At 40.3% G+C, this 27888-nt stretch overlaps 3 protein-coding genes and 2 long non-coding RNA genes across 5 annotated transcripts in view; 3 read left to right on the forward strand and 2 right to left on the reverse strand.

Moving 5' to 3' along the window:
• Positions 1 to 4141, forward strand: part of LOC146470028 (uncharacterized) — a 4150-nt gene extending 9 nt beyond the window's left edge. Inside the window, exons 1-2 of the mRNA XM_085122144.1 lie at positions 1 to 1118; positions 3843 to 4141. The exon at positions 1 to 1118 is cut by the window's left edge and continues 9 nt beyond it. Coding sequence (XP_084978270.1) covers positions 260 to 1118; positions 3843 to 4075 — 1092 coding nt within the window. The 5' untranslated portion in view covers positions 1 to 259 and the 3' untranslated portion in view covers positions 4076 to 4141. The remainder of the gene's footprint in view (positions 1119 to 3842) is intronic.
• Positions 4142 to 4959: 818 nt separating this feature from the next.
• LOC146470029 (uncharacterized) lies at positions 4960 to 5309 on the reverse strand. The gene is made up of 2 exons (XR_014867020.1): positions 5086 to 5309; positions 4960 to 5049 (listed from the first exon to the last, which is right to left on the reverse strand). It is a non-coding gene; the product is annotated as an uncharacterized LOC146470029 (long non-coding RNA).
• A 1215-nt stretch (positions 5310 to 6524) lies between these two features.
• On the forward strand, positions 6525 to 11055 carry LOC146470030 (uncharacterized). Its single transcript, XM_085122136.1, has 2 exons — positions 6525 to 7655; positions 9831 to 11055. Exons 1-2 carry the CDS (start codon positions 6797 to 6799, stop codon positions 10061 to 10063), a joined length of 1092 nt encoding a protein of 363 aa, XP_084978262.1. The 5' UTR covers positions 6525 to 6796; the 3' UTR covers positions 10064 to 11055.
• Positions 11056 to 17703: 6648 nt separating this feature from the next.
• Positions 17704 to 19783, forward strand: LOC146470031 (uncharacterized). The gene is made up of 2 exons (XM_085122137.1): positions 17704 to 18565; positions 19503 to 19783. The coding sequence occupies exons 1-2, from the start codon at positions 17704 to 17706 to the stop codon at positions 19724 to 19726; spliced, it is 1086 nt and encodes a 361-aa protein (XP_084978263.1). The 3' UTR covers positions 19727 to 19783.
• LOC146470032 (uncharacterized) lies at positions 18562 to 27773 on the reverse strand. Its single transcript, XR_014867029.1, has 4 exons — positions 27639 to 27773; positions 20295 to 20342; positions 19777 to 19924; positions 18562 to 18817 (listed from the first exon to the last, which is right to left on the reverse strand). It is a non-coding gene; the product is annotated as an uncharacterized LOC146470032 (long non-coding RNA).
• Positions 27774 to 27888: the final 115 nt, after the last annotated feature.

Genomic DNA, 27888 nt, shown 5'->3' on the forward strand with positions numbered 1-27888 from the left:
TCGTCGTGGATGAACAAGATCATCGCGTTACTCTCATCAGAGTTCATAAAAAGCCACGAGAAAGCAGCTGGAATCGATTAGTCACGAGCCTTTAGTGCACACGAGACAATGGTGTTACGCAAGAGTGAAGACGTAACAAGCGTCCAAGCGTAACACAGGTCAAGACGCAACAAGCTACATGTAGGGTACTGACCTGACAAGGGTCAAGGGTTTCGAGGCTAAGGGTGGAAAAAAAGCTCTGTGTAAGGAGTGGTGAGATATGCCAACGTCCGCTTTGTTCCTATTCAAAAGGCTCATCAACTTTCTCCTGGTTTTATGTCTAATTACGCCATTGACAGTCAGTTATTGGCGAGGGACGTGGTACATTTTGGACTCGTTCGTGTTTCCTCGTGATAAATTTCGTAGCGCCTGGTTTACTTTCACAATGAGTTTTGGAGTGATATTCTCGATACTGATGGTGGAGGATTATTTAAAGGCATTTTTAAATGAAAGAAAAGCGAAAAAGGAATTGTATCTTGTTATGTTTTATCCTCTGTCGTTTTTAATCGTAAGCTCATGGAGAGGATTGTGGATGCTACTGGATTATTACACAACTGCTTCTCTAACCAGCGGCTGTGTTTCACATGTTATCGGATTCTTCATTGTTTTATCAGCGAAAGCAACATCTTCAGTCATAGCTATTCCTGGTTACTGTGTCAGTGAAAAAAATGTTGATCTATCAGTGAGTATTCTTGAGAGAAAAAATTGTTTCAAAATCAAGATGCCTCATTGTTGGACAGCAGACACATCAGACATTACCACAAGGATGCTGAATAGCTTTGTGACAGTGTTTGTGATTGGATCTGGGGTGATATGCTATTGGCGAGGAACTTGGATTATTGTGGCAACCATTAAACCAGACGGCAACCTTATGTCTTCCATTATTGCTCTCAGTTTGGGATTTGCTATTTGGAGCATCTGCTATTGTTTCAGCGAAGCCATAGCAACAAAAAAACTGAATCCGCCATATCGCTGGTGGCTGCGAGTTATGGAAGGGATGTTTGTTTACTTTCTTGGGTTTGGTGTCGTGTCTACGTGGGTTGGATTATGGTCTTTAGGAGATAGTTATCTATTTCCAGGTAAGTGCTTTGTTGCTCTTCTCGCATCTCCACTCCTCAGAGTGAGATGGGGTACTCCCGGGGGGGTTACTCCCTTAATTTTTAGCTGGGGGTGTGCCACTGGGACTCTGAGAACCTTAACCTTTAGTAGGCCATGTTAACCTTTATTTCGCAGCTCTATTCTAGAGTACACACCGAAAATCCCTACCCTATCCTAGACCCTAATGTTAACGGAACTACGTAAAGTTGTTGTACTGCCTCCCATACTGCCCGCCATACCGATTTTATAAATGTCATTTATCGGGATGGTCTAAATCTTCACCGTGAACTGATTAGTTTCACAGAAAATAGTACCCTATTCTAGACCAAAACTCTCTGACTTATATACCCCATTCAAGAGTAAACTCGCTGAAAACCATACCCTTCACAGCGGCACATACCTATATAGCTCATATATTGGAGTACCCTCTGGGGGTACTCCATGGAAGTTGTTTGTTGCGAGTGTGCCCTTGTCCTCCAGACCCTGACCCTATGAAGGCCAAAATGTGTATGTTTTCAATGCCTGTTTTCAGACATCCACTAAATCAATACCTGTTTCAAAATCCAGCAGCTAAAATCCATAGACGTGATGAATTGTAATTTTTTTTTATTTTATTATTTTATTTTATTTAACTTATTTTCTTATCTTTTGGTACCACCTTGTAAATGTCATTTCCGCCGCTCCTATGTATTGCAACATCCTCCATAATATAATATTGTAATTTCATGTATATAATTTAGTAACATCTAAACCTGAAGAAGGCTGGTTTGGCCAGCTGAAATATTGTTTTGAAATATATTACGTTGTGTCAGCGTTGCAGTAGTGTTTGGACTTCTCATCGTCTAAAATCCATAACTGTTTTTGAAAGCTGACCTCTTAAATTCCTACTCGTTTCTAGACTTCCAACTGAAATGTTTAAAATCTGTAATAAGAAAGAAAATGGTCCAAAGGCCACTCCCCTCAAAACCAATATTTCCAAATAATTTCCAATTTGATCTGGATTATTGTCAAGCGCTTGATCATGAGCCCCTGGCTCGAGAGATTGAGCAAGCACTCTACATGTTATTGACATAAAAATTATAAATTATTTTACTTTTTTACTTTAGTGGTCTTTGGACTTCTTTATCACTTATTTTTAAAACACTTTAGCTTTGCAGATCTCTTTGATCCAACATGCAACCCAACAGGATCATTGTTCGCGGCTTTTGCTATTTCCAAGTTAAAATCTACCCCCATTTTCAGACTAAAACAGTTCAAAAACCATACCCTTTGGGTCAGCACCTACCTATACTATACCTATATTGTTTAGTTGAAATTCCAGAAGATGTCCATAAAGACCCCCATCCCCTTTCCACCCACTAACACATCACACATGCTTACATGAAGGGTTGACCTGGATCACCTGCTCTAACTAAGCTATCCTGTCTGCTCGGCTGGTGGGGGGGGGGGGGGGGGTTGGGGGTACTCTGAAAGTTTTTCGGTGAGGTTGTGTCGCTGGGACTCTGAGACCCTAAACCAGACTCTAAAACGGAACCAAACCCTAAACCAGACCAAGTTCGGCTACATTTTGCAACCCTATCCAAGACTAAAGAACAAACATCCCTACCCTATCCCAGACTTGCTATTTTCCAGAAACTAAGTCACTGTCACAGTCCAGCCAAAACAAACACCTCTATGTGTACAACAACTAAAACACGTTTTGAAGTGACAATTCCAGAGAAACCGAGTCTAGACTAAATTCTTCAAATAATACATCACTTTCCTGGAAAATGATACCCTATTTCTCTGATTTCTATACCCTCCCCAGACTAATAAAGCAGCACATACTCTAACCCATATACCTTATGTACAGGCCACCCACCTATAAACAATCAAGTCAGGGTCACCCAAATTATGTTTTCTATGACTTTCTTCTTTTTAACTGAATTGAGGACTAAATGTCATCAGAGGTTTACGTTATGATTGTGAAAGGAACTAGTCCAACGTTTTACCAGTTTGTGTTTTGTTTTACCAGTGTGATAAATGGGTTACTATCGGCAAGGTGGTTTTACCAGTTTGTGTTAAACGTTTTACCAGTTTGATAAATGGGTTACTATCGGCAAGGTAGTGACCATTTGGATGAATTGGTCTGATAGGAAATTTCAAGCTCAACCCTCCCTATCCCCACTCTCTGTCCCCACCCTCTTTCTGCCACTGTCTCATTATTCATCTTCTACTCCAAGCTATTACAGGGATTTCGAATTACGTTTAGAGCGAACAGCAGAAATGACCAGGTGACCATGTTTGTCATACATTTGCCACTCGTTTTCAGTTTCTTGGTAAAATTGAGTAGTTTTTTTTTTTTTTTTGCATCTAAAACCTTAATTTTTCTCTACTAGTCTCGTCTATGTAGACCCCTATGTACTCATTTTTTTAAGAAACGTTCACAAATCTCACGTTCGCCGTTTCCATAAACGCAATTCTACATCTCTCTGTTATCTGGTGTTGGTACTTCTAGTTTTTACTATTGTTACTTTTCCAAGGCTCACTCTTTTCTATGTGTGTATTTGTACCTATGAAAGAAAATTTGAAAAGTTATCTGGTATCGCAAAGATATACCAGTAGTGGTGATAGACTACGTACGTAGCTATGTACAGCTTTGTCTACTTTCAACAATGCAACATTTTTTTCAAATGATCAAATAAATCTCATGTCTATCTTTTCAGATGAGCCAATAGCCAGTGCCTCGGTTTGTCATTTTGTGGGAACTGTTGGTCTTTATCTATTACAAGGAACCATTAACTTAATTGGTTCCCCAGCTGGCTGCAGAATTTACCATGACAACAAGCTGGAAGGACTGGATATGGGAAGCTACTTGAAAAGAGAGTCGGAGACGAATGACGTTACACAGATCAAGATTTCGGAAGCATCAGACAGATTAATGCAGATGAGCAAATAGAGCACAACAGTGCAAATATAATTGTTATTATTATACAAAGTACATCGCAATTTTCATAATAAAACTCACCAGTAAATGAAGCCTTCTTTGTTATATTTTTTGGGGTGTAGGTGTTCTAGAACATTGCAACGCGACTTCGTGGGCAAGTCCTTGATAATGCCATCTCTCATCCCTATTTTGGCATACAGCTGGATAACAAACTAACGCGGAAAGGACATATGGAAATACAGTCGAACTTGTAAAGCGGCCCTGTATTAAGCGGCCAATTTTCAAAGTCCCGATTTTTCGCTCATACAAACGCCGTATTTGTTACCTGTATTAGGCGGCCACCTCTATTAAGCGGCCGCGGCCACCCTGTAGCAGTCCTATGTTTGTCTTTCTTTGTTATTTTTACCTGTATTAAGCGGCCACCCTTGAATGGAAACTAAGCTATATGTTTTTTATGCGGTATTTTATTGTGTTTAAAATGCGATCCATCGTCACGATAACGAAATAACATGTACAAAGCTACTGTAAGCTGATAAGTCGGCCGTTTAGTATCGTTAACGTCCAGTTCTAGATGTCCGCAATGTGCAAAAGTACAGTACCATATCACGAACGCTAAAACAAGTTTGTTTTGAATATGCTTCTCTCTTTAGCTAGAAATTCCTCTTTAATTAGCTTGTTCCTCTGTCATGTGATGGAGAATGAATCGCCTTTAAAGATCACTGTCAGATGCTATAGAACATGCAGAACAACTACGAGCGTTTGCGCTGTACTATGGATAACAGGAATTGTCGCTGGCAGTGTCGACAGTTAACGACTTGCTCCACAAACAAAAGTTTCAAATGCCGAAGCGCAAAAGGCACGTGTCCGACTTTTTTAAGTCGCCGTAATTCTTACTCTATTCCTATTTTAACTTGAAGAATTTTTTTTCTATTGTACTTCTTTTAATTAGCAACATTTCGGTTATAACTCCACTTCGAACGTAACAACTATGAAATGACGGAATGAGTTATTTTATTGTGAACTGTAAGTCATAGAAATACAGTACTGTATGCCGTAGAAGAGTAGACGACAATTTATTGCACAGTGCTTTTACACAATGTTACGTATATTATAGCTGCTACAAGCTGGCACTGAACTTTGTGTAAAGTATTGATCGCTTGAAAGAGTGTTGATTGTCCTACAGTTTTCTTTGCATGAAATGTTTTTGTATGATACGCCATTAAAATTGACATAAGACCACGCCCAGTGAGTATTTTTAGTGATCCTGTATTGTGCGGCCAGTTCATAAAGTCCCGAGGGTGGCCGTTATATACAGGTTCGACTGTAGCAGTTAAAAGTGCTAGATCCTCGCAGTTAGTACGCAACTTAAGCAGTTTTTCAGGCTTTCTTTACACAACTGCTTCAAGTTGCGTACAAACTCTGAAGATTTTCTTCTATTTGATCTTTCATCCGCAGTTCAAAATATATGTTTCATGTATTTACATTCACCAAAACTAATTTTCATATGAAAAGTTTTGCGCTTAACCTCACTTTCATAGTGAGGTTCACAGCAACTCGGAAATGGCCTTTTGGGGACACTATAAATCAGTAACGAATATACCAACTGAACATAACTTTTGTTAAAAGTCCCAAATGGTCGGTGGCAAACCAGTTGGCTATTTACAAAGCGTGGTCTTGGATTTGAAAACGGGACTATCGTGAAACAAATTCAGGTGGTCAGAGCGGGACTTGAACCCCGGACGCGTCCGGATCCCTTACCACTAAGCTGCATAGGGCTGCGGCACGTGTCCAGTGCCGGCTGGTGATTATCAGTTCTTTTCAAGTGTTAGCTAGCACCATGCTAGACAACCTTGGAGGCCCTTGGACTTGAGACTCTCGAAAGGAGTAAAAAGATCGATGATCCGACTAGTAATGATGCATATGTTATGGAATATTTTTCAGTTAAAGTAGATCTCACTCAGTTTAGAAAATTTGTCAAAATTCTATTGGCTGTGAGTCGTATATGACAAATGTCCTTCAGTAAAAGCTCTTGTTCTGCCTGTAACGATTTATTTATTTAGTCATTTTTGTTCGTTAAAAAGGGACAATACAATGTCATATTTTTACAAAGTACATGAATTTACATTAAAATAAGAAAATAATATAAAAGTGTAACACAATCTGATTCAGGAATAATAAATACAAAAATTGAATTGCGAGGAGGCCATCGAGTCGCGGAAATGCGCTGGAAGGATAGGTATTCATCTCTACTTTAATTCTATGATTCTGTCTTTTCTCATAATAAATTTTTGTTGTTGTTGTTGTTGTTTTTATTAAGGAATTGGGACACCAGAGATGATTTCAACGGATTTATCCCGTTTCACGCTTCGGGCATGGCTGAAATAGAGTTCGGCCTTTCGTTACACTTACCAGTGGAAACCCGAATGAAGCTAACTCACCGAAATCGCTCCGAATCGGCTTGAAAAGCTAGTAAATGACAAAGAATACAAGAAGAAACAGGATAAGTTGACTTTATTGACAAAACACTGTTATTTTCTACCATTTTACACAAATCCGTTGTATTCCCATACAAATCCTTATAATTCAACGGTTCTCTGATATTGAGCTTGGGCTGCCTGTGTTCAAACAATACTACGTGTTAATTATGTATTCTATTCTAAATGCAAAGCTATTAAGACGCGCTTTGCCAAACGTCTTAGGCGAAATCTCTCGCAACACTAGAACTGGTGAGTCATGCCAACGTTTGCTTTGTTCGTATTCAAAAGGCTCGTCAACTTTCTCCTAGTGTTCTGTCTAATAACGCCATTGACAGTCAGCTATTGGCGAGGGACGTGGTACATTTCGGACTCGTTCGTGTTTCCTCTTGATAAATTTCGTAGCGCCTGGTTTACTTTCACAATGAGTTTTGGAGTGATATTCTCGATATTGTTGGTGGAGGATTATTTAAAGGCATTTTTAAATGAAAGAAAAGCGAAAAAGGAATTGTATCTTGTTATGTTTTATCCTCTGTCGTTTTTAATCGTAAGCTCATGGAGAGGATTGTGGATGCTACTGGATTATTACACAACTGCTTCTCTAACCAGCGGCTGTGTGTCACATGTTATCGGATTCTTCATTGTTTTATCAGTGAAAGCAACATCTTCAATCATAGCTGTTCCTGGTTACTGTGTCAGTGAAAAAAATGTTGATCTATCAGTGAGTATTCTTGAGAGAAAAAATTGTTTCAAAATCGAGATGCCTCATTGTTGGACAGCAGACACATTAGACATTACCACAAGGATGCTGAATAGCTTTGTGACAGTGTTTGTGATTGGATCTGGGGTGATATGCTATTGGCGAGGAACCTGGATTATTGTGGCATCCATTAAACCAGACGACAACGTTTTGTCCTCCGTTGTTGCTCTCAGTCTGAGATTTGCTATTTGGAGCATCTGCTATTGTTTCAGCGAAGCCATAGCAACAAAAAAACTGAATCCACCATATCGCTGGTGGCTGCAAGTTATGGAAGGGATGTTTGTTTACTTTCTTGGGTTTGGTGTCGTGTCTACTTGGGTCGGATTATGGTCTTTAGGAGATAATTATCTATTTCCAGGTAAGTGCCTTGTTGCTCTTCTCGCATCTCCACTCCTCAGAGTGGGGTGGGGTACTGCCTGGGGGGGGTTTAATTCAGCAACAGAACGGGAACGTCAGTTGACAACGGCGCGCGCATCAAGAATGCCCATATGTAATCGAAATAGACTCGTGTCCAAACTATTCCGCGAGCGCTGGCATCCTCAAATGACGTGTCCGTTCTGTTGCTAAATCAGCTTAATTTTTAGCTGGGGGTGTGCCACTAGGACTCTGAGAACCTTAACCTTACGTAGTCCTGTTAACATTAAGGTCTAGGATTGGGTAGGGATTTTTGGTGTTTACTCTAGAATAGGGTTGCGAAATAAAGGCTAACATGGCCTAGTATAATGTTAGCCTTTATTTCGCAACCCTATTCTAGAGTAAACACCGAAAATCCCTACCCAATCCTAGACCTTAATGTTAACAGGACTACATAAGTTGTTGTACTGCCTGCCATACTGCCTGCCATATCAATTTTTAAATGTCATTTACCGGGAAACTTTCTCAGTCTAAATTCTTCACCGTGATTAGTTTTGCAGAAAATGGTACCCTATTCTAGACCAAAACTCTCTGACTTAAATACCCTATTTGAGAGTAAACGTGCTGAAAACCATACCCTTCACAGCGGCACATACCTATATAGCTCGTATATGGGGGGCACTCCTTGGAAGTTTTCGAGCATGGATGTGCCACCTTGTCCTCCAGACCCTGATCCTATGAAGGCCAAAATGTGTGTTTTCAATCCCTGTTTCAAGATCCAGCCTCTAATATCCATAACTGTTTTTGAACCTGACCTCTAAAATTCCTACTCTTTTTTTAGACTTCCAACTGAAATGGTTAAAATCTGTAATAAGTAAGAACATAATCCAAAGGCCACTCTTCTCAAAACCATCATTTCCAAATTCCAACTTGATCTGGACTATAGTCAAGCACTTTATCATGAGCCCTGGCTCAAGAGATTGGGCAAGTAATCTACATGTCATTGACATAAAATAAATTATTTTACTTTTTTACTTTAGTGGTCTTTGGACTTCGATCTTTATTACTTTAATATTTAACATTTTAGCTTTGCAAATCTTTTTGATCCAACATGCAACCCAACAGAATCATTGTTTACAGCTTTTGCTATTTCCAAGTTAAAATCTTTACCCATTTTCAAACTAAAACAGCTCAAACACCAGACCCTTTGGGTCAGCACCTACCAATATAGCCAACTGCTTACTTAAGTATTGTTTAGTTGAAATTCCAGAAAATGCCCATAAAGACCCCCATCCCCTTACCAAAAACTAGCAACCTATTCTTACAGTCCCTCTTCTTCCCAAAGGGAGACCCTGAGAATGAGGTTGACCCAATAGCCCTGTGTAAGTTCCTATGTAGCTTCATACTTTCTTTCAATATTTTGGCTTTTGACACCCTTCCACTTCCTAACCCCCAACCCCCCCCCCCCCCTGGAATTCCAATCCCTTCCATGGGGGAGGGGGTTATGGATATTATCTGGAACTGCACATTTTAGCTAAAAAAGTAAATTACCACTCTAGTTGTTGCATGTGAGAGTAACTATGTGACAAAAACACATGGCCTAAGGACCTGCTTACATCAAGGGTTGACCTGGATCACCTGCCTAACTAAGCTACCAACTGTTCTTTCATTTCTTTCCAAAACCACGTCATTCATGTCCCCAGGCCACCGTGTCTGCTTGGCTGGGAGAGGCAGGGAGGGGGGGGGGGAGGTTGTGCCGCTGGGACACTGAGACCCTAAACCACCCTAAACCTGTTTGTCTTTCATTTACCACTTGTTTTCAGTTTTTCGGTAAAATTGAGTAGTTTTACTTTAGCATCAAAAACCGGAATTGTTCTGTACTTTTTTTTTCATCTATGTACTCATTTTGTTTTTTTAAGAAACATTCACGAATCTCACGCTCGCCATTGCCATAAATGCAATTCTACATCTCTCTGTTATCTGGTGTTGGTACTTCTAGTTTTAGGTTTGTTACTTTTGCCAGACTTACTCTTTTTTCTGTGTGTATTTGTACCTATGAAAAGTTATCTGGTATCACAAAGATATACCAGTAGTGAGAGACTAGCTACAGCTTTTGTTACTTTCAACAATGCAACATTTTTGTCAAATGATCAAATAAATCTCATGTCTATCTTTTTAGATGTGCCAATAACCAGTGCCTTGGTTTGTCATTTTGTGGGAATTATTGGTCTTTATCTGTTACAAGGAACCATTAACTTAATTGGTTCCCCAGCTGGCTGCAGAATTCACCATGACAACAAGCTGGAAGGACTGGATATGGGAAGCTACTTGAAAAGAGAGTCGGAAACGAGTGACGTTACACAGATCAAGATTTCGGAAGCATCGGACAGATTAATGCAGAGGAGCAAATAGAACACAACAGTGCAAAAATAATTATTATTTTACAAAGTGCATCGGAATTTTTATAATAAAACTCACAAGTAGATGAAGCCTTGTTTGGTATATTTATTTGGGGTGTAGGTGTTGTAGAACATTGCAATGGGACTAAGACATGGCATACTTTAACAGCAAATACATGTACGTTCGATAACTTTGGACAAAAAAACATTCATTCAGATGAGTTTTTGGCACATTTTGAATCGAACATTTTTTCTTGAAATTTTGTACATAAGCGCTCGGAGACAATACCACGTATAAATAATGCTTAATTGGTCTTAAATTAGTTCCATTTAGACAGTTCAATTTGAAAGCAACAAAGTAAATGACTCAGTAAAAAGCCTTAAATCTAAATCAGGTTCTTATTCTATAAAATGGATTTTTAAGACTTAAAATTTATGAGTAAAATAGAATAAGCTCTCAGGCATAGGAAAAGGCCAACATTTCATAAAACATCTCTTTGTTTTGATGGCAACAAAGAAGACAATTTACAGTGTACACATTATGGCACTACTAATAACTATATATACATTAGACAGTACCACTAGATTCTTTCAGCCACTATTCTATTGTTATCAAGAATATAAGATCCTATATAGCCTACACTTCTGTTAAGCACCATTTACCTGTTGCACCAACTTATTGAGCCTAATTACTTGGAAAATGCCGGTTCTTACTCGTGGTTTTTACTTACTCTACGAGTTTTAGCCTTCATGGGCAAGTCCTTGATAATGCCACCTCTCACCCCTATCTTGGCATACAGCTGGATAATCAGTAAACTTACACAGAAAGGTCATATGGAAACAGCAGTTAGAAGTGCTAATAAGATCCAAGCGTTAATTTGACGGAATTTGTGGATTGCATCGAGGAAGTAAAGAAAACCCTGTACTGAACTATGGTTAGACCCAGACTTAAATTAAATAAGTAACATCAGTTTGAGACCCCCAAATAGAAATAAATAAATAAATGACTTTATTATGTGTCGAAGTATTTAACGCTGTAGCGCTAATTGGAGACATTATAAATCAGTGACAAATATACCAACTGAACATAACTTTTGTTATATTAAAAGTCCCAACTGGTGGGAGGCAAACCAGTTGGCTATTTACAAAGCGTGGTCTTGGATTTGAAAACGGGACTATCGTGAAACATTCAAGTGGTCAGAGCGGGACTTGAACCCGGGACCCGTCCGGATCCCTTACCACTAAGCTGCATAGGGCTGCGGCACGTGTCCAGTGCCGGCTGGTGATTATCAGTACTTTTCAAGTGTTAGCTAGCACCATGCTAGACAACCTTTGAGGTCCTTGGACTTGAGATTCGAAAAGAGAAAAAAGATCGATGATCCGACTAGTGATGACGCACATGTTATGGGATATTTTTCAGTAAAAGTAGATCTCACTCAGTTTAGGGACCGTTCATTTTTTATGAGCATGGGGGGGCTGGTGGGATTTAGGGGGGGGCCACGAGAAAAAAAATGGCACTAAAGGGGGGGGCTACCAAAAAAAAATGAGTGAAAGAGGGGGGGGTCACCAGAAATAATTGGCTAGTAGGGGAAATTGAAAGTGGCTCAACACAGAAACAGATGAAGAAATTGAATATTATTTCAATTTTATTTAATGCGATTTTCCTAACCACTTTTAATTTGTTTTACATACGGAGGTCGAAATCTGCATTTTATATTAACAACAACTGAGGAAATGAAGCATATCTGTTGGAAAAGCAATAATGAATATAAACTGAGGTAGACACCTATGTTTGTACAAGTTCAAATTAATATAAAAACGTATCAGTCTCACTATTGAATCATCCTTGGGGGAGTAGTTTTCTGCAAAGTGGTTGTACTCTGAACTATATCAATAGATTGTTTAATGTTCTTTTTAATAGTACTCACTTTTATAAAGACTGTTGATTAGTAAATTATTTGAACCCAGGAGTATCAGTAGACTCAGTAGTATGCCTAGTGTGAACATCCAGATTAGTTTTAATAATAGAACTGTTGTTGGTGACTTCAGTTGACGGTAAATCTGAGCCGTAAGCCATCTTCAGAAAAGCTTGTAACTGTCATTTTTAATAGCAGTACTTTAATATCCAGGCGCGTAGGAGGCGGGGTTCGAGGGGTTCGAACGAACCCCCTTTACAGATCAGTAATGGCGGAAGAAAAAGCACTTAATGAGGAGGTTGAACAATTACATGAGGTGTACCATGCGAGAGAGTAGAATGTCTGCCCTGGTTCTAATGCATATCAAATATGATATGCCTGTCAATTTTGACGAGATAGTCAATTTGTTCGAAGGCCTACACCCGAGAATGATGCAGTTTACCAGCTTGGTGTATGACTATCAGTAGATCGAATAGCTATCAGAACTCGACAGGGCGCGGAATGTACATTGAACTTTCTTGTTTAAGTTGAAACAATTATGCCGTAGGAATGATGTATATAGCTCAAAAAGCTGCTGTAAAACAAATTTGTGATTTGCCTAAAATGGGTCTCAAAATGCAGGAAATGAGGTTTCTGGGAACCTAGATTTTCAAAAATTTCCGGGGGAGCATGCCCCCGGACCCCCCTAGTAAGCAAGATTTGGGGCTCAACGAACACCCCTATCTAACCCTTACCTACGCGACTGATATCTGTGCGTCCGCTGTTTTTTTCTGTTTAATATGACTCGTAATCGTTGATTGGTATGCTTCGATCCGTATTTTGTTAGTCAGATCTGTACGTGTATTAATTGTTTCTACTCAAAGGGGAGTAATTTCACGTTAACCATTTGCTTGATTAATTTTTATAGTTTCTTTGAGAATCTAAATGGAAATTTAGGGTTTGTCGTTGCCGTAAACGTGTTGCTATCTATAAAACGTTTTTTTAAACAAGAGAAATCTTTACCTAAGTAGAGAACGGTTACTTGTTAACAGTACTGTAAAGAAATCACAGTAACAATTACGTTCATCTTTGATATAAACAGTACATAAGCGTTTTGTTAAAGTTAGGAGTATGATTTGTTTCTGGTTGGGCGGGAGGGGGGGGGGTCATCAGAAAAAAATAGTTCTGCTTGGGGGGGGCCATGTGGAAAAAAATTGCATGCTAGGGGGGGGTCATACAGTTTCGTAGTGGCAATTAACCAAATCCCACCAGCCCCCCCATGCTCATAAAAAATGAACGGTCCCTTAGAAAATATCACAGCCTTTGTAACCGTCAAGTAAATCACATAGGTGTTGAACACCAGCTGTTCTTGCAAGTAATATCTTTAGAATCTCCTCCATTTGCTAAGCTTACGCAAGTGAAATTGAGTTGTCAAAATTCTATTGGCTGTGAGTCGTATATGACAAATGTCCTTCAGTAAAAGCTCTTGTTCTGCCTGTAACGATTTATTTATTTGGTCATTTTTTGTTCGTCAAGAAGGAACAATACAATGTCATATTTTTACAAAGTACATGAATTTACATTAAAATAAGAAAATAATATAAAAGTGTAACACAATCTGATTCAGGAATAATAAATACAAAATTGAATGGCGAGGAGGCCTCCAGAAAACGGCAGGCTTATACAAGGGAGGTCTCCTCACATTCTTATACAGTGTAAATTAACGGAACAAAGTGAAACATTGCCTAATTTAAAGGTCAAGAAGAATGTGGAACATTTTTCTTTTGAAGCTCAATCAAAGAGTGTTAAACAATACAAATACGCGTATTGTTAAGAGTTTTCTTGAGTTTATTTATCGTTGGTATTGGGAAGCTATGCAATAAGTGCTTTATTTATAGTGAAGATTCTAATCGATGGGTTCAATGGTTACCTTTCTATTGATGCTTTAGTGTAGAACTGATCTAACGTTGATCAAACGTTTTCTTTCTGGTATAAATTTGGTTCGAGCAGGTACTACGTTTTGGATAGTCTCCCTTGCAGCCGTTTTTAGTGTCGTCACGCAACGCTCCTCCCCGCTAACGGCTGCTAAACTTCGAACCACATTCCTTTCCCGTTGTTGACCAATCACAACTTCGCTCCCATATCCTGGAGCCAGTCGCGCGAAAACCACTTGTCCAATCACAGCTCGCGCTTTATTCGGTGACCACGTGGGGCCGACAGAAAAACGGCTGCGAGGGAGACTACGTTTTGGATTGTTTCTCAGGAAACTAATCTTTCCGTCAAGAACGCTCTAAATTGTTTTTTCCCAGATGACAATAGATTGTTTACATTAAATCTTTATTTTACTGTATTCAAGCTTGTGTTAACCTTCTGTGGGTATTTGCCAGGAAATAGCCTGCGTAGCAAGCGTTTCCGTGCTGTTTCCGAGCAAGGACCGCGCGAAAAATGGCGCGAGTAAGTGGGGAGGGGGTGGGGGTGGGGTGGGGTTTCCTTCCTTCCCCTCCCCCTCCCCCCTCTTTCATTTTTTGGCTCTCGTTTCATTTCTCGCGCAGCCAAAACCGAGAATCTCGTTCCTCGGTCTTTCTTTGCTCCGAAACAGCACGGAAACGCTTGCTACGCAGGCTAGCCAGGAAATGGCTATTCTTATTGTTTTGCTATTTTTGGTAGGGTTTCATTATGTTTCTATCCGAATTTATACCAGCCTGGCGATTTTTTCTAGTTAAAGTAAGGTCTCTTTGTTTGAAAACCCTATGCTGATTTAAAATGAAAGCGAATGATTATAAGTGAAAAGTACATATTAAGATAAACTCCTATTCAAAAGGCTCGTCAACTTTCTCCTAGTGTTCTGTCTAATTACGCCATTGACAGTCAGTTATTGGCGAGGGACGTGGTACATTTTAGACTCGTTTGTGTTTCCTTGTGACAAATTTCGTAGCGCCTGGTTTACTTTCACAATGAGTTTTGGAGTGATATTCTCGATATTGTTGGTGGAGGATTATTTAAAGGCGTTTTTAAATGAAAGAAAAACCAAAAAGGAATTGTATCTTGTGATGTTTTATCCTCTGTCGTTTTCAATCGTAAGCTCATGGAGAGGATTGTGGATGCTACTGGATTATTACACAACTGCTTCTCTAACCAGCGGCTGTGCACATGTCACATGTTATCGGATTCTTCATTGTTTTATCAGCGAAAGTAACATCTTCAGTCATAGCTCTTCCCGGTTACTGTGTCAGTGAAAGAAATGTTTATCTATCAGTGAGTATTCTTGAGAGAAAAAACTGTTTCAAAATCAAGATGCCCCATTGTTGGACAGCAGACACATCAGACATTACCACAAGGATACTGAATAGCTTTGTGACAGTGTTTGTGATTGGATCTGGGGTGATATGCTATTGGCGAGGAACCTGGGTTATTGTGGCATCCATTAAACAGGATAACTGCCTTGCAATATTTTCTGTTATTGCTGTCAGTATGGGATTTGCTATTTGGAGCATCTGCTATTGTTTGAGTGAAGTCATGGCAACAAAGAAACTGAATCCGCCATATCGCTGGTGGCTGCGAGTTCTGGAAGGGATGTTTGTTTACTTTCTTGGGTTCGCTGTCGTGTCTACTTGGGTTGGATTATGGTCTTTATCTATTTCCAGGTTAGTGCTTTGTGGCGCATGCCGTTTTCACTCCTCTCCTCAGAGTGAAATTCTCCCAGGGGTGGGGTACTCTTTGGAATTTTTTGTTGAAGGTGTGCCCTTGCTCTCCAGACCCTAGCCTTATGAAGGCCAAAATGTCTGTATGTTTTCAATACCTGTTTTGAAACATCCTCTAAATTCCATTACTGTTTCCAAATGTCCTGTAAAAAAACATGCCTGTCTCCAGATCCGGCCTCTAAAATCCATAACGTAATTCTAAAAAAATCTCTATTATTTGTTATTGTTAACTACTGGGTATTTATTCCTAAACTTATTATTTTCTATGTGTGTATTTGTAACCAGTAGTGGTGAAATAAAAATATCATGTCTATCTTTTTAGATGAGCCAATAACCAGTGCCTTGGTTTGTCATTTTGTGGGAATTGCTGGTCTTTATCTTTTATAAGGAACTATTAACTTTATTGGTTCCCCCGCTGGCTGCAGAATTCACCATGACAACAAGGTGGAAGCGTGACTGGATATGGGAAGCTACTTGAAAAGAGAGTCAGAGAGGAATGACGTTACACAGATCAAGATTTGTGAAGCATCAGACAGATATCAATGCTGATAAGCAAATGGAGCACAACAGGGAAAAAATTATGCAATCTACATAAATTTCTATGATAAACCGGGTCGAGAAGGGACTTCAGACTTCAGGTCAAGGTATAAAACTCGCCAGCAAATGAAGCCTTGTTTTGTATTTATTTTGGAGTATAGGTGCTATAGATAGAACATTACAATACGACAAAGCTATTGTATAATTACTTTAACAACAAAAATGTTTGATAAACTTTGGACGAAAAACATTCATTCATTTGATTTCTTGGTACAATTCGGACGTTTTTTCTCTAAATTTCGGCCACTCTGAAACAATACAACATGTAGGTGAATTGGTTCTCAGGCCGGATGCTACTAAGATCTAGACACATAGCGCCGACTATTCTCCACATACACATCATACTTCTCTTTAGAACAAAATTGAACCTTTTTAGGAAGCGTTAAATGATTTAGTAAGCTCAGAGACTCACACAAAACGTATCATCTTTGAGCCCTCAAAGTAAATACCTTATCTAACGGACTTTTACGTTTGATCGCTGTTAACCCAACGGGTGATGTCAAATTCGTCCGCGTGCCAACGACGGCTGGGGATGATGCTGGATTTGGAATGTAGTTCCTGTCTTTTATTTTTCTAATCAAGCAAAACCGCCCAAAAAAATAATCAATTGAACTAGACAACAAGTGATTAATTACAACTTCCTGTTTGTCCAAGCGCAGTGTCGGGCACAAAATGCTCAACTCCAACTTCCTGTCTTTATCAAAAAATCCCTCAAGGGCTTCTGAGAAGTATCAAACCAAATCTTTTAAATGTTACAAAACCAGAAAATGTTTTGATCAGAAATCTAGGTTTGTAATGGTCGAAAAGAAAATTAAAGGGGAGATCATGGGTGCTTTGAAGATAGTGTGGGGCAATGATTTGAACATTTTAGGTTGAGTTTTCTTGTTTAGTGTTATTTTTGGTTGAAATGAGAAATTTCGAGAAATGGTTAGGTTTTTTGGTTTGTCAGTTTTTGAGGAGGATGTGATTGATGTGATGAAGACGTGATTCGCATAATTAACATGATTAAAGGAAGATGTGGATGATTTAACGACTCTTCAACCAAAATGAGAAGAAAATTCCATGGTTTGGTTTAAATGAGTAAAGTGTCATACATAAGTACTGGTACCTGATAGCAGGTTACCATCTGTTTTGACCACCATACTTACGTGAACTCCGCAAACATTATATGACCCGCGACTTCAACAAGTGACCAACTCAACCCTTGCATTTTTGGAATTTGTAGGCCAATTTTATTATGGCGTCATTTGGCTACAACTTCCACAGTCCCTCAGTTCTTTGCATTCTCATGCTAATTGGAGCTACTGCTAAAGGCTTCGCGGTGGAATTACAAAATATAAATTTGAAAAGGAAAACGAAATGGATTCAGGAAGTCACGTAGTAAATAAAAGATCCCCGGGGCATCATGAAAATGAACTTTTCACGAGGGAATTCATGACACGAGGTGATCGACTCCGACCATGACACTGTCTTCTTTGTTCCTACTCAAAAGGGTCGTCAATTTTTTACTCGTTTCATGTTTACTAACAACTTTGGCAGTCAGTTATCGGCGAGGGACGTGGTACATTTTAGACTTGTTCGTGTTTCCTCGTGATAAATTCCGTAGCGCCTGGGTAACTTTCCCAGTCAGTTTCGGAATCATATTCTTGATATTGTTGATTGAGGATTATTTTAAGGCATTTTTAAATGAAAGAAAAGCCAAAAAGGTATTGTACCTTGCTATTTTTTATCCTCTGTCATTTGTTATCGTAAACTCATGGAGAGGATTGTGGATGCTACTGGATTATTACACAACTGCTTCTCTAACCAGCGGCTATGCATCGCATACTATCGGATTCTTCATTGTTTTATCAACGAAAACTGCATCTTCAATTATATCTCTTCCTGGTTACTGTATTAGTGAGAGAAACGTCGATCCATCGTTGAACATTCTTGAGACGAAAAACTGTTTCGAAATCAAGATGTTTCGTCGTTGGGCCTCAGACAAAGTATCAGACATTACTACAAGGATGTTGAATAGCTTTGTGACAGTGTTTGTGATTGGATCTGGGGTGATATGCTATTGGCGAGGAACTTGGATTATAGTAGAATCCATTAAACCAGACGACAACCTTATGTCTTCCATTATTGCTCTCAGTTTGGGATTTGCTAGTTGGAGCATCTGCTATTGTTTCAGTGAAGTCATAGCAACAAAAAAACTGAATCCGCCATATCGCTGGTGGCTGCGAGTTATGGAAGGGATGTTTGTTTACTTTCTTGGGTTTGGTGTCGTGTCCACTTGGGTCGGATTATGGTTTTTAGAAGATACTTACCTGTTTCCAGGTAGGTGTTTTATTTGTCTTCCATATTTTCCCTCCTCCCTGGGTACCTGATTTTTCCCGCGCGCAGCAAATACTCGGGATGGGCCGGAGGCTGATCGTCTTCGGTTAAAATCGGGCCGACACCACGAGCGGGAAGCCGAGAGAAAAAATTGTCATACTTCGACCGGAACCGGAAACCACACAAGAAAAGCTTCTGACGCCCAGAGTACCCCTCCACGGGATGACAGCCAACTCCTATACAGCCATGCAACTTCTGTAAAAGTAAACGGCTGTTTTAATCTAGTGTAAAGCGTCATTTTCTATCAGTTGAAGTCAGTGTTAAAATGGTTTATTGTAAGCTGAACTTATTTCTTCACACCTGATAACTATTTTGAATTTGTTGACCAAGACTACGCATTCGGAAGTCAAGAGAAACTTGCCATGGTTGAATTGGTTGTCGGTCATTTACCTTCCTAATTTCAAGGCATTTAACATCATAAATTAAACAATTAGCACCCCTACTGTTTTTATATTACCTTTATCATACTATATACTATAATTTCTTGTCTACTAGATAAGCATCCAGTGTAAGAAATACAGGACTGAAACTCCTTATCATGTTGTCCCAGACTTCAAAAGTACAAACACCGATAAAGCTTGTGGTGGCGGATGGGTGGCCCCACCACTCTTTATTGTTTAGACCAAAACCAAGGCCAGTAGGGTAAAGGCGCCGAGATATTTAGTTTCATGAAGAGAAGTAGCAAGTCCAGCATTCATTAGCCCTCCTCCCCCCCCCCCCCCCCCATCACCCGTAACTTACTTGAAGGTGTGGTTCTGCTAATGGCTTCTTTGCACACTTCAATGATTGAAGCATGACATTTCTAGCTCTGTTCTACTACTTTGATTGCAGAACATTTACGGGAAAGAGTTTTTAGATGTCATGTTCCTTTTTATTGCAGATAAGCCGATAACCAGTGCTTTGGTTTGTCATTTTGTGGGAACTATTGGTCTTTATCTGTTGCAAGGAACCATTAACTTAATTGGTTCCCCCGCTGGCTGCAGAGTTCACCATGACAACAAACTGGAAGGACTGGATATGGGAAGCTACTTGAAAAGAGAGTCAGAGAGGAGTGACGTTACACAGAACAAGGTGTTTCCTGAAGTTGAGGCAGACAAACCATGAGGAAAAGATAAAAACTGTATAGCAGTTATAAAATGTGCATTAATTTTTACCTCATCGTTGGTTGTCTTGCCAACCGCTTGTTGTCATGTCGGCGCATTACTGTGCTTCTTTCCGTGAGCTTTCTTATGGTTCTCTTCGTTTTTCCTTTCTTCTTTAAATTTTGTAATCAGTTCCAGTGAGGTTTACTTAACCACTTCACTAATTTGCAAAACAAAACCAAAAAAAATGAAGAATTGTGTTATTTGTAGTAAATGCGCGAATAATTACGTCATCGAGAGAAAGACCTATTTAAGGAACATTGCATCTGAGTTATAACTCATTTGCACGAGAGTTGAATTGGCTAGTTGAGCCCTATTGTCATTAATGGAGCTATAATTTATTGAGTTTTTTTAGTTTTTAGGATTGTATTGTTCATAATTAACTGTAAATTGTATTAGGATTTTGGGGTTAGACAGTCCGGGCTGCTGTGGATACCAGCCCTGCTGCTTACTGGGTCACTCTGTTTAAATAAAGTGTTTTCTATTCTATTCTTTTCTAAATTGAAATGAATTTCACTTAGAAAACTCACCGTTATTCGTTATCTTCAGTTCCGACAGTGTGCGAGCTTTGCCTACACCTTAAAATTTAAACAAAATGTGAGGAAAGAGTTACTGCAATTTTATGAAACTTCACAGCTGAAACCGTTTCCTTAATTTAAAATAAATGTTTGAATTTGTTTAGCGTGTGTCGATGTACAAGGTGGCTTATGGAAATGTCCGTTGACTAATATTTTAAGTTAAGGGCCAAGAAAGTATATATACAAAGACTACACTGGTCCCGGAGGTATTCTTTCTTCTTTCTCCTGAAAACTAATTGAGTCGTGAAGCGCCGAGATGTGACTATCGCACCAAATCTTTCATTTGGACGCTACGGTCAGTCATCTCGGGCTCTGATTGGAGGAAATTTTAACAACCACGAGAGGCGACTATCACACTGAATCTCACTTTCATGTAGACCCTGCGGTCAGTCACCTCGGGCTCTGATTGGAGGATATTTTAACGACTACGTTGATCACGTCTTCCTCGCAAATTTTCAGACTTAAAAGCAAACGACGCTCGCCCTTGAGTAATTTTGACTTCAAACTTGGAAGCAAGTGGGGATGGAAAGTTTATCGAAGAATTCATGGTTGAGGAATACTTAAGCTGCTTACATGTAAGCTTGACTCCAAGAACAAGTGACATTAATACAAATTGGTATGTATTTTAAGAAGTAATATCTAAATTAAGTAAAAAGGGAATGTGTTACGTTTACCTAGCACTAGCATTTTAAGGTGACACAGGGCCCCTATGGATACAAGCCTGGCTGATTACTGGGCCGTCCTGAGTGTTTTCGATTCTAGATTTCAAAGAATTTCACTTGAAAAACTCATCGTTATTCGTATTCCACCACCAAAATAACTCAATACATGAACTAAATAAGCGCGAAAATATACTTTTACAATATACGAAACAAGTGAACCAATATCGAATGTTTCTGAACCATTGTTGGTAAGCTATTTTGTTTTGGTTCTCCGGCTTTACCTCACATGATAATATGACAATAATGATAAATTAAACCTATATAGCGCTAAGATTATAAAAATATTCCAAGGCGTTAAAGAAAGAGCGTTGAGAAAGAGACGGAAGAGCCAAGAAAATAAAATACGAAGAACTTTCATATACAAAAGACTCCCCTGGTTCCGGAAGGTTTCTTTCTTTTTCTTCCTCAAAAAGAATTGAGCCGCAAATTAAAGGGCCAAGGGGTGACTATCGCACCGATTTTCACTCTCATTCAAACGCTAATGTCAGTCACCTCGACCTCTGACTGGCCGGAGGAAATTTTAACAACCACGAGAGGCGACTATCGCACCGAATTTCTCACTTTCATGCAAACGCTACGGTCAGTCACCTCGACCTCTGACTGGCCGGAGGAAATTTTAACAACCACGAGAGGCGACTATCGCACCGAATTTCACTTTCATGCAGACGCTACGGTCAGTCATCTCGGGCTCTGATTTGAGGATATGCTAACGACCACTCAAATCAATTTGATTGGTTCCTATTAGCTAGGCTTGTGAAGAATTAGCTGTAAGATAAGTTGCAAGATAGAAATACTATTTGCAAATGTCGGCAGCGATAGTGTACAGGACAATATGAATTGTGTCGGCTTCAAGAGTTTAAGTAGACGATTTTAAATTAATAAAATTTAATAAGGGAAATTGTTATATCGCTGAACTGGTCTGTGCTAAAAAGGAGCATTCTGATTGGCTCCCCGAGCGGTCCGAATTTTTCTATACGGGGGGCTAAGATGGAACACTTGGGTTATAACGTACGTTTGAAAGGAGCAGAGTGTTTCAATTTTGACAAAATTAACAAAGCAAAAATGGAGTTTTGCTACGAGAGCGACTAATTTTATTATCCAGACAGAGAACGAAGAACTTTCACTTGGACTTGAAAGTGACAGTGGGAAAGCCTATATAATAGGGATTATTTACAAGGAGGGAGCGCAACCCTAGCCCGGGTTTACAAGCAAACTTTCACAGGTAGGGTTACCGTATATATCACTCCGATCAACTCTACTACAATGCGCCAAGCGGGCGAAAGCGCGGGAAAATTGAAATCAAAATGGCGAACAAGGAGAAATGTTTGTTAGAAACTTTGATTCTCTTGTCGATGTTTACAAGTAGACCGCTCACCAGAAATATTAAATTCGGTTTCTGTGAGTGAAGGAAGGTGAAAATGGCGGTATTGAAAGCCAGGTCGTGCTCGTTCCGCCATTTTGACCGCTCTTTTCAACTTTTTAAAGGGTCTGGAAACAAGTATGTGTTTACTATGCAGGTAGCGTTACCCTAGCGCAAATCCAGGGTTACCTTGGCGCCAGGGCGTATTGTTACTTGCCGTGGATGGAAAGTTTATCGACGAATTCATGGTTGAGGAAACTTAAGAGCACCGTGACATTATGGCATTAATACAAACTGGTATGCATTTTACGAAATAATATCTAAATTAGATATGTAGAGAATGTGTAACGTTTATCCTTGAGTAGTCTCAGAGGCCCTCAAAGACTGAACAAGCGACGCTGGTCAACACCCCGCGATATAAACGAGTAACATAAATTTTCATTATAATGAGTTGAAAACACCACAGAATGAATAACAAAGAACGTGTGAAACGAAGCAAGCAATCTGATTGTGAAGACAATAATTAAAACTGACAGTCCAGTACACTATTTTGGTCTTCTACTCAAAAGGTATTTTTCTAAAAATGTCGCGAAACGACGCTAAACTATAAAGCTGTTAAAATGTCGAATGAAACGAGTAATTTTTATATTGAAAACTGACCTGGTACCTGTAATGATCTGGGTTGTTAACGAATAGGTTTCGGAAAAAGAGTAGTGGACGGACAGAGTAGTTGACTAGACCATGGGTTTATTAAACTATGTATCCTATTGGAGACGTCGCTGATACAATACATTGTAGTAGAGTATTAAATTACATGTCAATCAAAATAGGATGTCGGTATTATTATTACATCTCCCTTTCTTTGAAAAATAAGATCATAAATGATAATGCGGTTTACTGTTCAAAAGTTCACGACATAGTCCTTGAATCTATTTGGAAAGGATCTATTTCTAGTAGATCGTCTGGGAGGGGGAGTAGGAGCCGGTTCGATAGGTGCTGTGGCGTGAGCGGGGACGTCGGGCTGTTCTTCCGTGACGGGAGTTTGGAAGGTCTGACTTGTTTCAGTTGTGTGATTCTCGTCGTTATCCTCAGGTACTGATATGACAGGAGGTGTTTCTGTAGTCTGCAACAGATCTTTGCGATTACGGCGATACTGTTGCCCGCTCGCTGTGGTGACTAGGTAAGATCGTGGCGTTTCAGCTTTCGCATCTACCAAGGCAGGTACCCAGGTTTTGCCTTGTCGCAGACGGACAGCTTCCTGCGGTTTGAGGGCTGTCAGGGGCTTGGCTCCTTGATTGTAGTAACGTGCTTGCTGCTGTTGGCAGGTTACCAGTTGTTGTTTCACTCCAGTAACCAACTGTGGTTTTAAAAGGTCTTGTGCTACTGGGATTTTGGTTCTAGTTGTGCGGCTCATGAGAAGCTGTGCTGGGGAGTAGGACATTCCTGTCACGGGTGTGTTTCGATATTCCAGCAGGCCAATGTATGGGTCGCCTGTTTTCTTTAGAATGCGTTTGACGGTCTGGACAGCTTTCTCACTGAGGCCATTTGACTGTGGGTAGGTGGGACTCGACGTGGTCACCGTGAATCCCCAGTCATTTGCAAATTCTTTGAATTCTCTGCTGTTGTACGGCATGTTGTCTGATATAAGTTCCTCAGGGATTCCATGTCTAGCGAAGATTGACTTCATGTGTGTGACAATTGTTCCTGCGGTTTTGTCACGCATTAGGGCTGTTTCAATGAACTTGGAATAGTAGTCCACCACTATTAAGTAAGGTTTTCCTTTGTGTTCAAACACATCGGATCCGAGCTTTTGCCATGGGCGATCTGGTATGGAGTGTGGAATCATTGGTTCCTTCTGGTTCTTGTGTCTGTGGGTCAGGCAGGTTGGGCATTGTGCAACGGTATCATGGATGTCGCGTGACATTCGGGGCCAGTAGACAATGGATCTCGCACGTGCTTTGCACTTTTCGATTCCAAGATGGCTCTCGTGAATCAGGTCGAGAACGCTGTTCCGCATTGCCTTTGGGATGATCAACTGTCTCCCATTGAATAGAAGACCCTCGGCTTCGCTCAGATCGTTTCTAATGTTCCAGTACGGTGCAAGGATCGGTTTCAAGGCTTTCCTGTGGATTGGGAAACCTTCTGCTAACTGGGTTTTCAGCGCCTGTAGTGTTTCATCTCTGGCGGTTTCTTCTTTTAACTGCGTTAGTCTTTCTGCACTGGCTGGGATTTCTTGGATGAAACTGTGAACCATGACTTCGATGTCCTCATTGAGGTCTTGTTGATCCTCAACAGTTTCAGTCAAATACGCTCTTGACAGTGTGTCTGCAATGAACATTAACTTTCCAGGCACAAATTGTACTGTCAAGTTGTACTTCTGCAGTCTGATCAACAATCGTTGTATTCTCGGGGGAGTCTGAGATAATGGCTTTGTCATTATCGCCTCAAGTGGTTTGTGATCACTTTGTACCACAATGTCATTTCCGTAGACGAACTGATGAAAACGTTCGCACGCAAAGACGATCGCCAACAGTTCTTTCTCTATTTGCGCATAATTCTGTTCAGCGTTGGTTAGCGATCTAGATGCGTAAATGACGGGATGTCCTTCTTGAAGTAGGCAACTTCCAATACCACTTTGAGAAGCGTCGGTTTGGATTGTGATTGGCTTGTCCTGGTTGAAGTATTGAAGAACAGGGCTGTTTGTGAGCGCTTGTTTCAGTTTTTCTATCGCGTGTCTGTGCTCGTCGTACCAGAACCATTGTGTGTTCTTTTTCAGCAACGCACGTAGAGGGGCGCTGATTTCCGACATGTTGGGAATGTATTGCGATAGATAGTTCACCATGCCAAGTAAACGTTGCAAATCTTGTTTGCTTTGCGGTTCTGGCATGTCGATAATTGCTTTTATCTTCTCGGGATCTGGTTTAAATCCATCAGCGGTCACGATATCGCCCAGGTACTTGACTTGGTCCACGCGAAGTTGAACCTTACTGCGATTAAATTTGATGTTTCGCATCCTTGCGCGTTCTAGCACTTGTTTGAGAGCACTGTCATGTTCTGCAGTGTCCTTTCCGGCAATGATGATGTCATCGTGTACTGCTAGAACTCCGGGTATATCACTGAAATTGTCATCTACCATTCGTTGTGCAACGTCGCTGGCTACACAAATTCCAAACGGCATTCGGTTAAACTTGTACCGTCCGAATGGTGTGTTGAATGTGCACAGGATGGACGATTCTTCGTCAAGTTTCTTGTGCCAATAACAATTGCTCATGTCGATCACTGTGAAAAGTCGCTTTCCGTTTAGTTTGCTGGATATAGTTTCAGCTGTCGGCGGCTTGTAATGTTCCCTCTTGATTGATTTGTTCAAATCTTTCGGATCTAAACAAAGTCTCAGTGTGCCGTCTTTTTTCTCAACAATGACCAGGCTGTTGACCCAGTCAGTTGCTTTGTCAACTTTGCTAATGACTTCCATTTCTGTTAGCTTTTCCAGAGTTTCCTTGAGTTTAGGCATGAGACTTAGTGGAATCTTTCTTGGCGGGTGGATTGTGGGTTTTGCGTCATCGCGCAGCTCAATGTGAAATTCGCCATCCACTAAACCAAGTCCGGTGAAGACGTCTTGATAGTCATCAAGTATTTCCGTTTCATTTGTCTCCATTTCATTCACACTGTTGGGGATACTTATCAGTTCCAGATCTCGGCACGTTTGAAGACCAATTAAGGGTTGAACTTTCTCAACTGCGACAATGAAGAACTTAGCATCAATGATTTTGTCATTGTGCTTGATTTTCATTGTGCATGTTCCTTTAATAGGTACGCGGATACCACCGTAAGCCGTTAACTTGACTCTGGTTGTCTGTAGGCTAGGCTTTTTGGTCAGCTTTTCAAAAGCGTGCTCCGGAATAACGTTGCATTGTGCTCCGGTGTCTACTTTGAAGCAGATATCTTCATCATTCACTTTCAAGTTCGTGAACAGTTCGTTCTTGTCGCTTTGCGACAGATCGAGTTCTCCTAAGAATAGCTCTTCATCTGTGTCGCTGTCGGCGCGTTGTTCTACCTCGTGAACTTTTTGGGAGGCAGGTTTTGTACTTTTGGAGAAGCACATGTTAGCAAAATGATTTTTCCCTTGACATTTGTGGCATGTGTGGCCGAATGCCTTGCATTCTTTTGGTTTGTGATGAAATCCACAACGCCCACAGGGGTTTTTGCTCTGTTTCGGCTCTGATGTTCTTTGGGGCTGATTTCTCGATGGCTGTTTTGGTTTCTGGTACTTTCTGTTGATGTTTACAGCTGCCGCTTCAAAAGCTGGGTTAGATAGGGATTCTATCTGAGTTTTGCTCGTTTCCGCGGCTCGTACAGTGTTAATGGCAACCTCGAGTGTGAGTTCAGTGTTGCGTAAGAGCCGTTCCCTTACACTCTTGCTGTCTATTCCACACACAATCCTGTCTTTAATGAGACTATCATTGAGAGTTCCAAATTCGCAAGTTTTGGCTTTCATGCGAAGGTCAGTTACGAAAGCGTCGATTGGTCGGCCGTTCTGCGTGCATGAGAAGAATAAGTAGCGCTCATATGTGACATTCTTCTTCGGCGAGCAGTAGGCTTCAAATTTTGCGAGAAGAGGTTCTATCTTGTTTTCTTCAGCTTCGGTGATAGTGAAAGTATCGTATACTTCTAGCGCCTCGTCTCCAATAGTGTGTAGGAAGACTGCACATAGAGTTTCTTCATCCTTGGCGTCTGCTCCGCTTGCTTTTGCGTAGAGAATCCACCTTTGTTTCCACTTTCGCCAATTTTCTGCGATGTTTCCTTCCATTCGTAAAGGTCCGATGGGCTTCACGTGTTCCATGATTGGCCTCTTTAATTTCTGACACCATGTAATGATCTGGGTTGTTAACGAATAGGTTTCGGAAAAAGAGTAGTGGACGGACAGAGTAGTTGACTAGACCATGGGTTTATTAAACTATGTATCCTATTGGAGACGTCGCTGATACAATACATTGTAGTAGAGTATTAAATTACATGTCAATCAAAATAGGATGTCGGTATTATTATTACAGTACCTGTTTTAAATTAGTGTATATTTTGTTTTACGATTTTATCTCGAACTCCAACAGGTAATCAGCCATTCAATTCAAATTGAATTCTTACATCCGCCAAATCTCACGGCATACAAATATTTTCGACCGAGTTCAACGTCAGTGAGAAGTTTGAAACACTTACCGTGTGCATCAGTCCTTATAGTTGTGCCGGAAATTGTGCGGTTTTATGTTTTAGTTATCATCCTCTTTGTTAACACGATTTAAATTTTGTTTGATCTAGTGACGTGATTTTAAATAAGTGTTATCTCCCTCTTCCCTCATGTTCTATTATTTTTTTAATATTACTGCCAATCCCGAGGGCAGTTGAGTTCCAAAGTTCAAGGCTATCAGGTTCTCAAGCGCCCATATGATGGGCGGTCGTTACCACCAAA

This window comes from Pavona decussata, unplaced genomic scaffold, assembly GCF_977016875.1.
Source record: "Pavona decussata unplaced genomic scaffold, jaPavDecu1.1 SCAFFOLD_114, whole genome shotgun sequence".
Lineage (NCBI taxonomy): Eukaryota > Metazoa > Cnidaria > Anthozoa > Scleractinia > Agariciidae > Pavona > Pavona decussata.

What these genes read in the sequence shown, in the direction of transcription:
- LOC146470031 (XM_085122137.1), top strand. Translation starts at nt 17,704, where the DNA reads ATGACACTGTCTTCTTTGTTCCTACTCAAAAGGGTCGTCAATTTTTTA. An exon ending in AGATACTTACCTGTTTCCAG is followed by an intron (nt 18,566 to 19,502) that starts GTAGGTGTTTTA and finishes TTTTTATTGCAG; the next exon opens with ATAAGCCGATAACCAGTGCT.
- LOC146470030 (XM_085122136.1), top strand. Translation starts at nt 6,797, where the DNA reads ATGCCAACGTTTGCTTTGTTCGTATTCAAAAGGCTCGTCAACTTTCTC. An exon ending in AGATAATTATCTATTTCCAG is followed by an intron (nt 7,656 to 9,830) that starts GTAAGTGCCTTG and finishes CTATCTTTTTAG; the next exon opens with ATGTGCCAATAACCAGTGCC.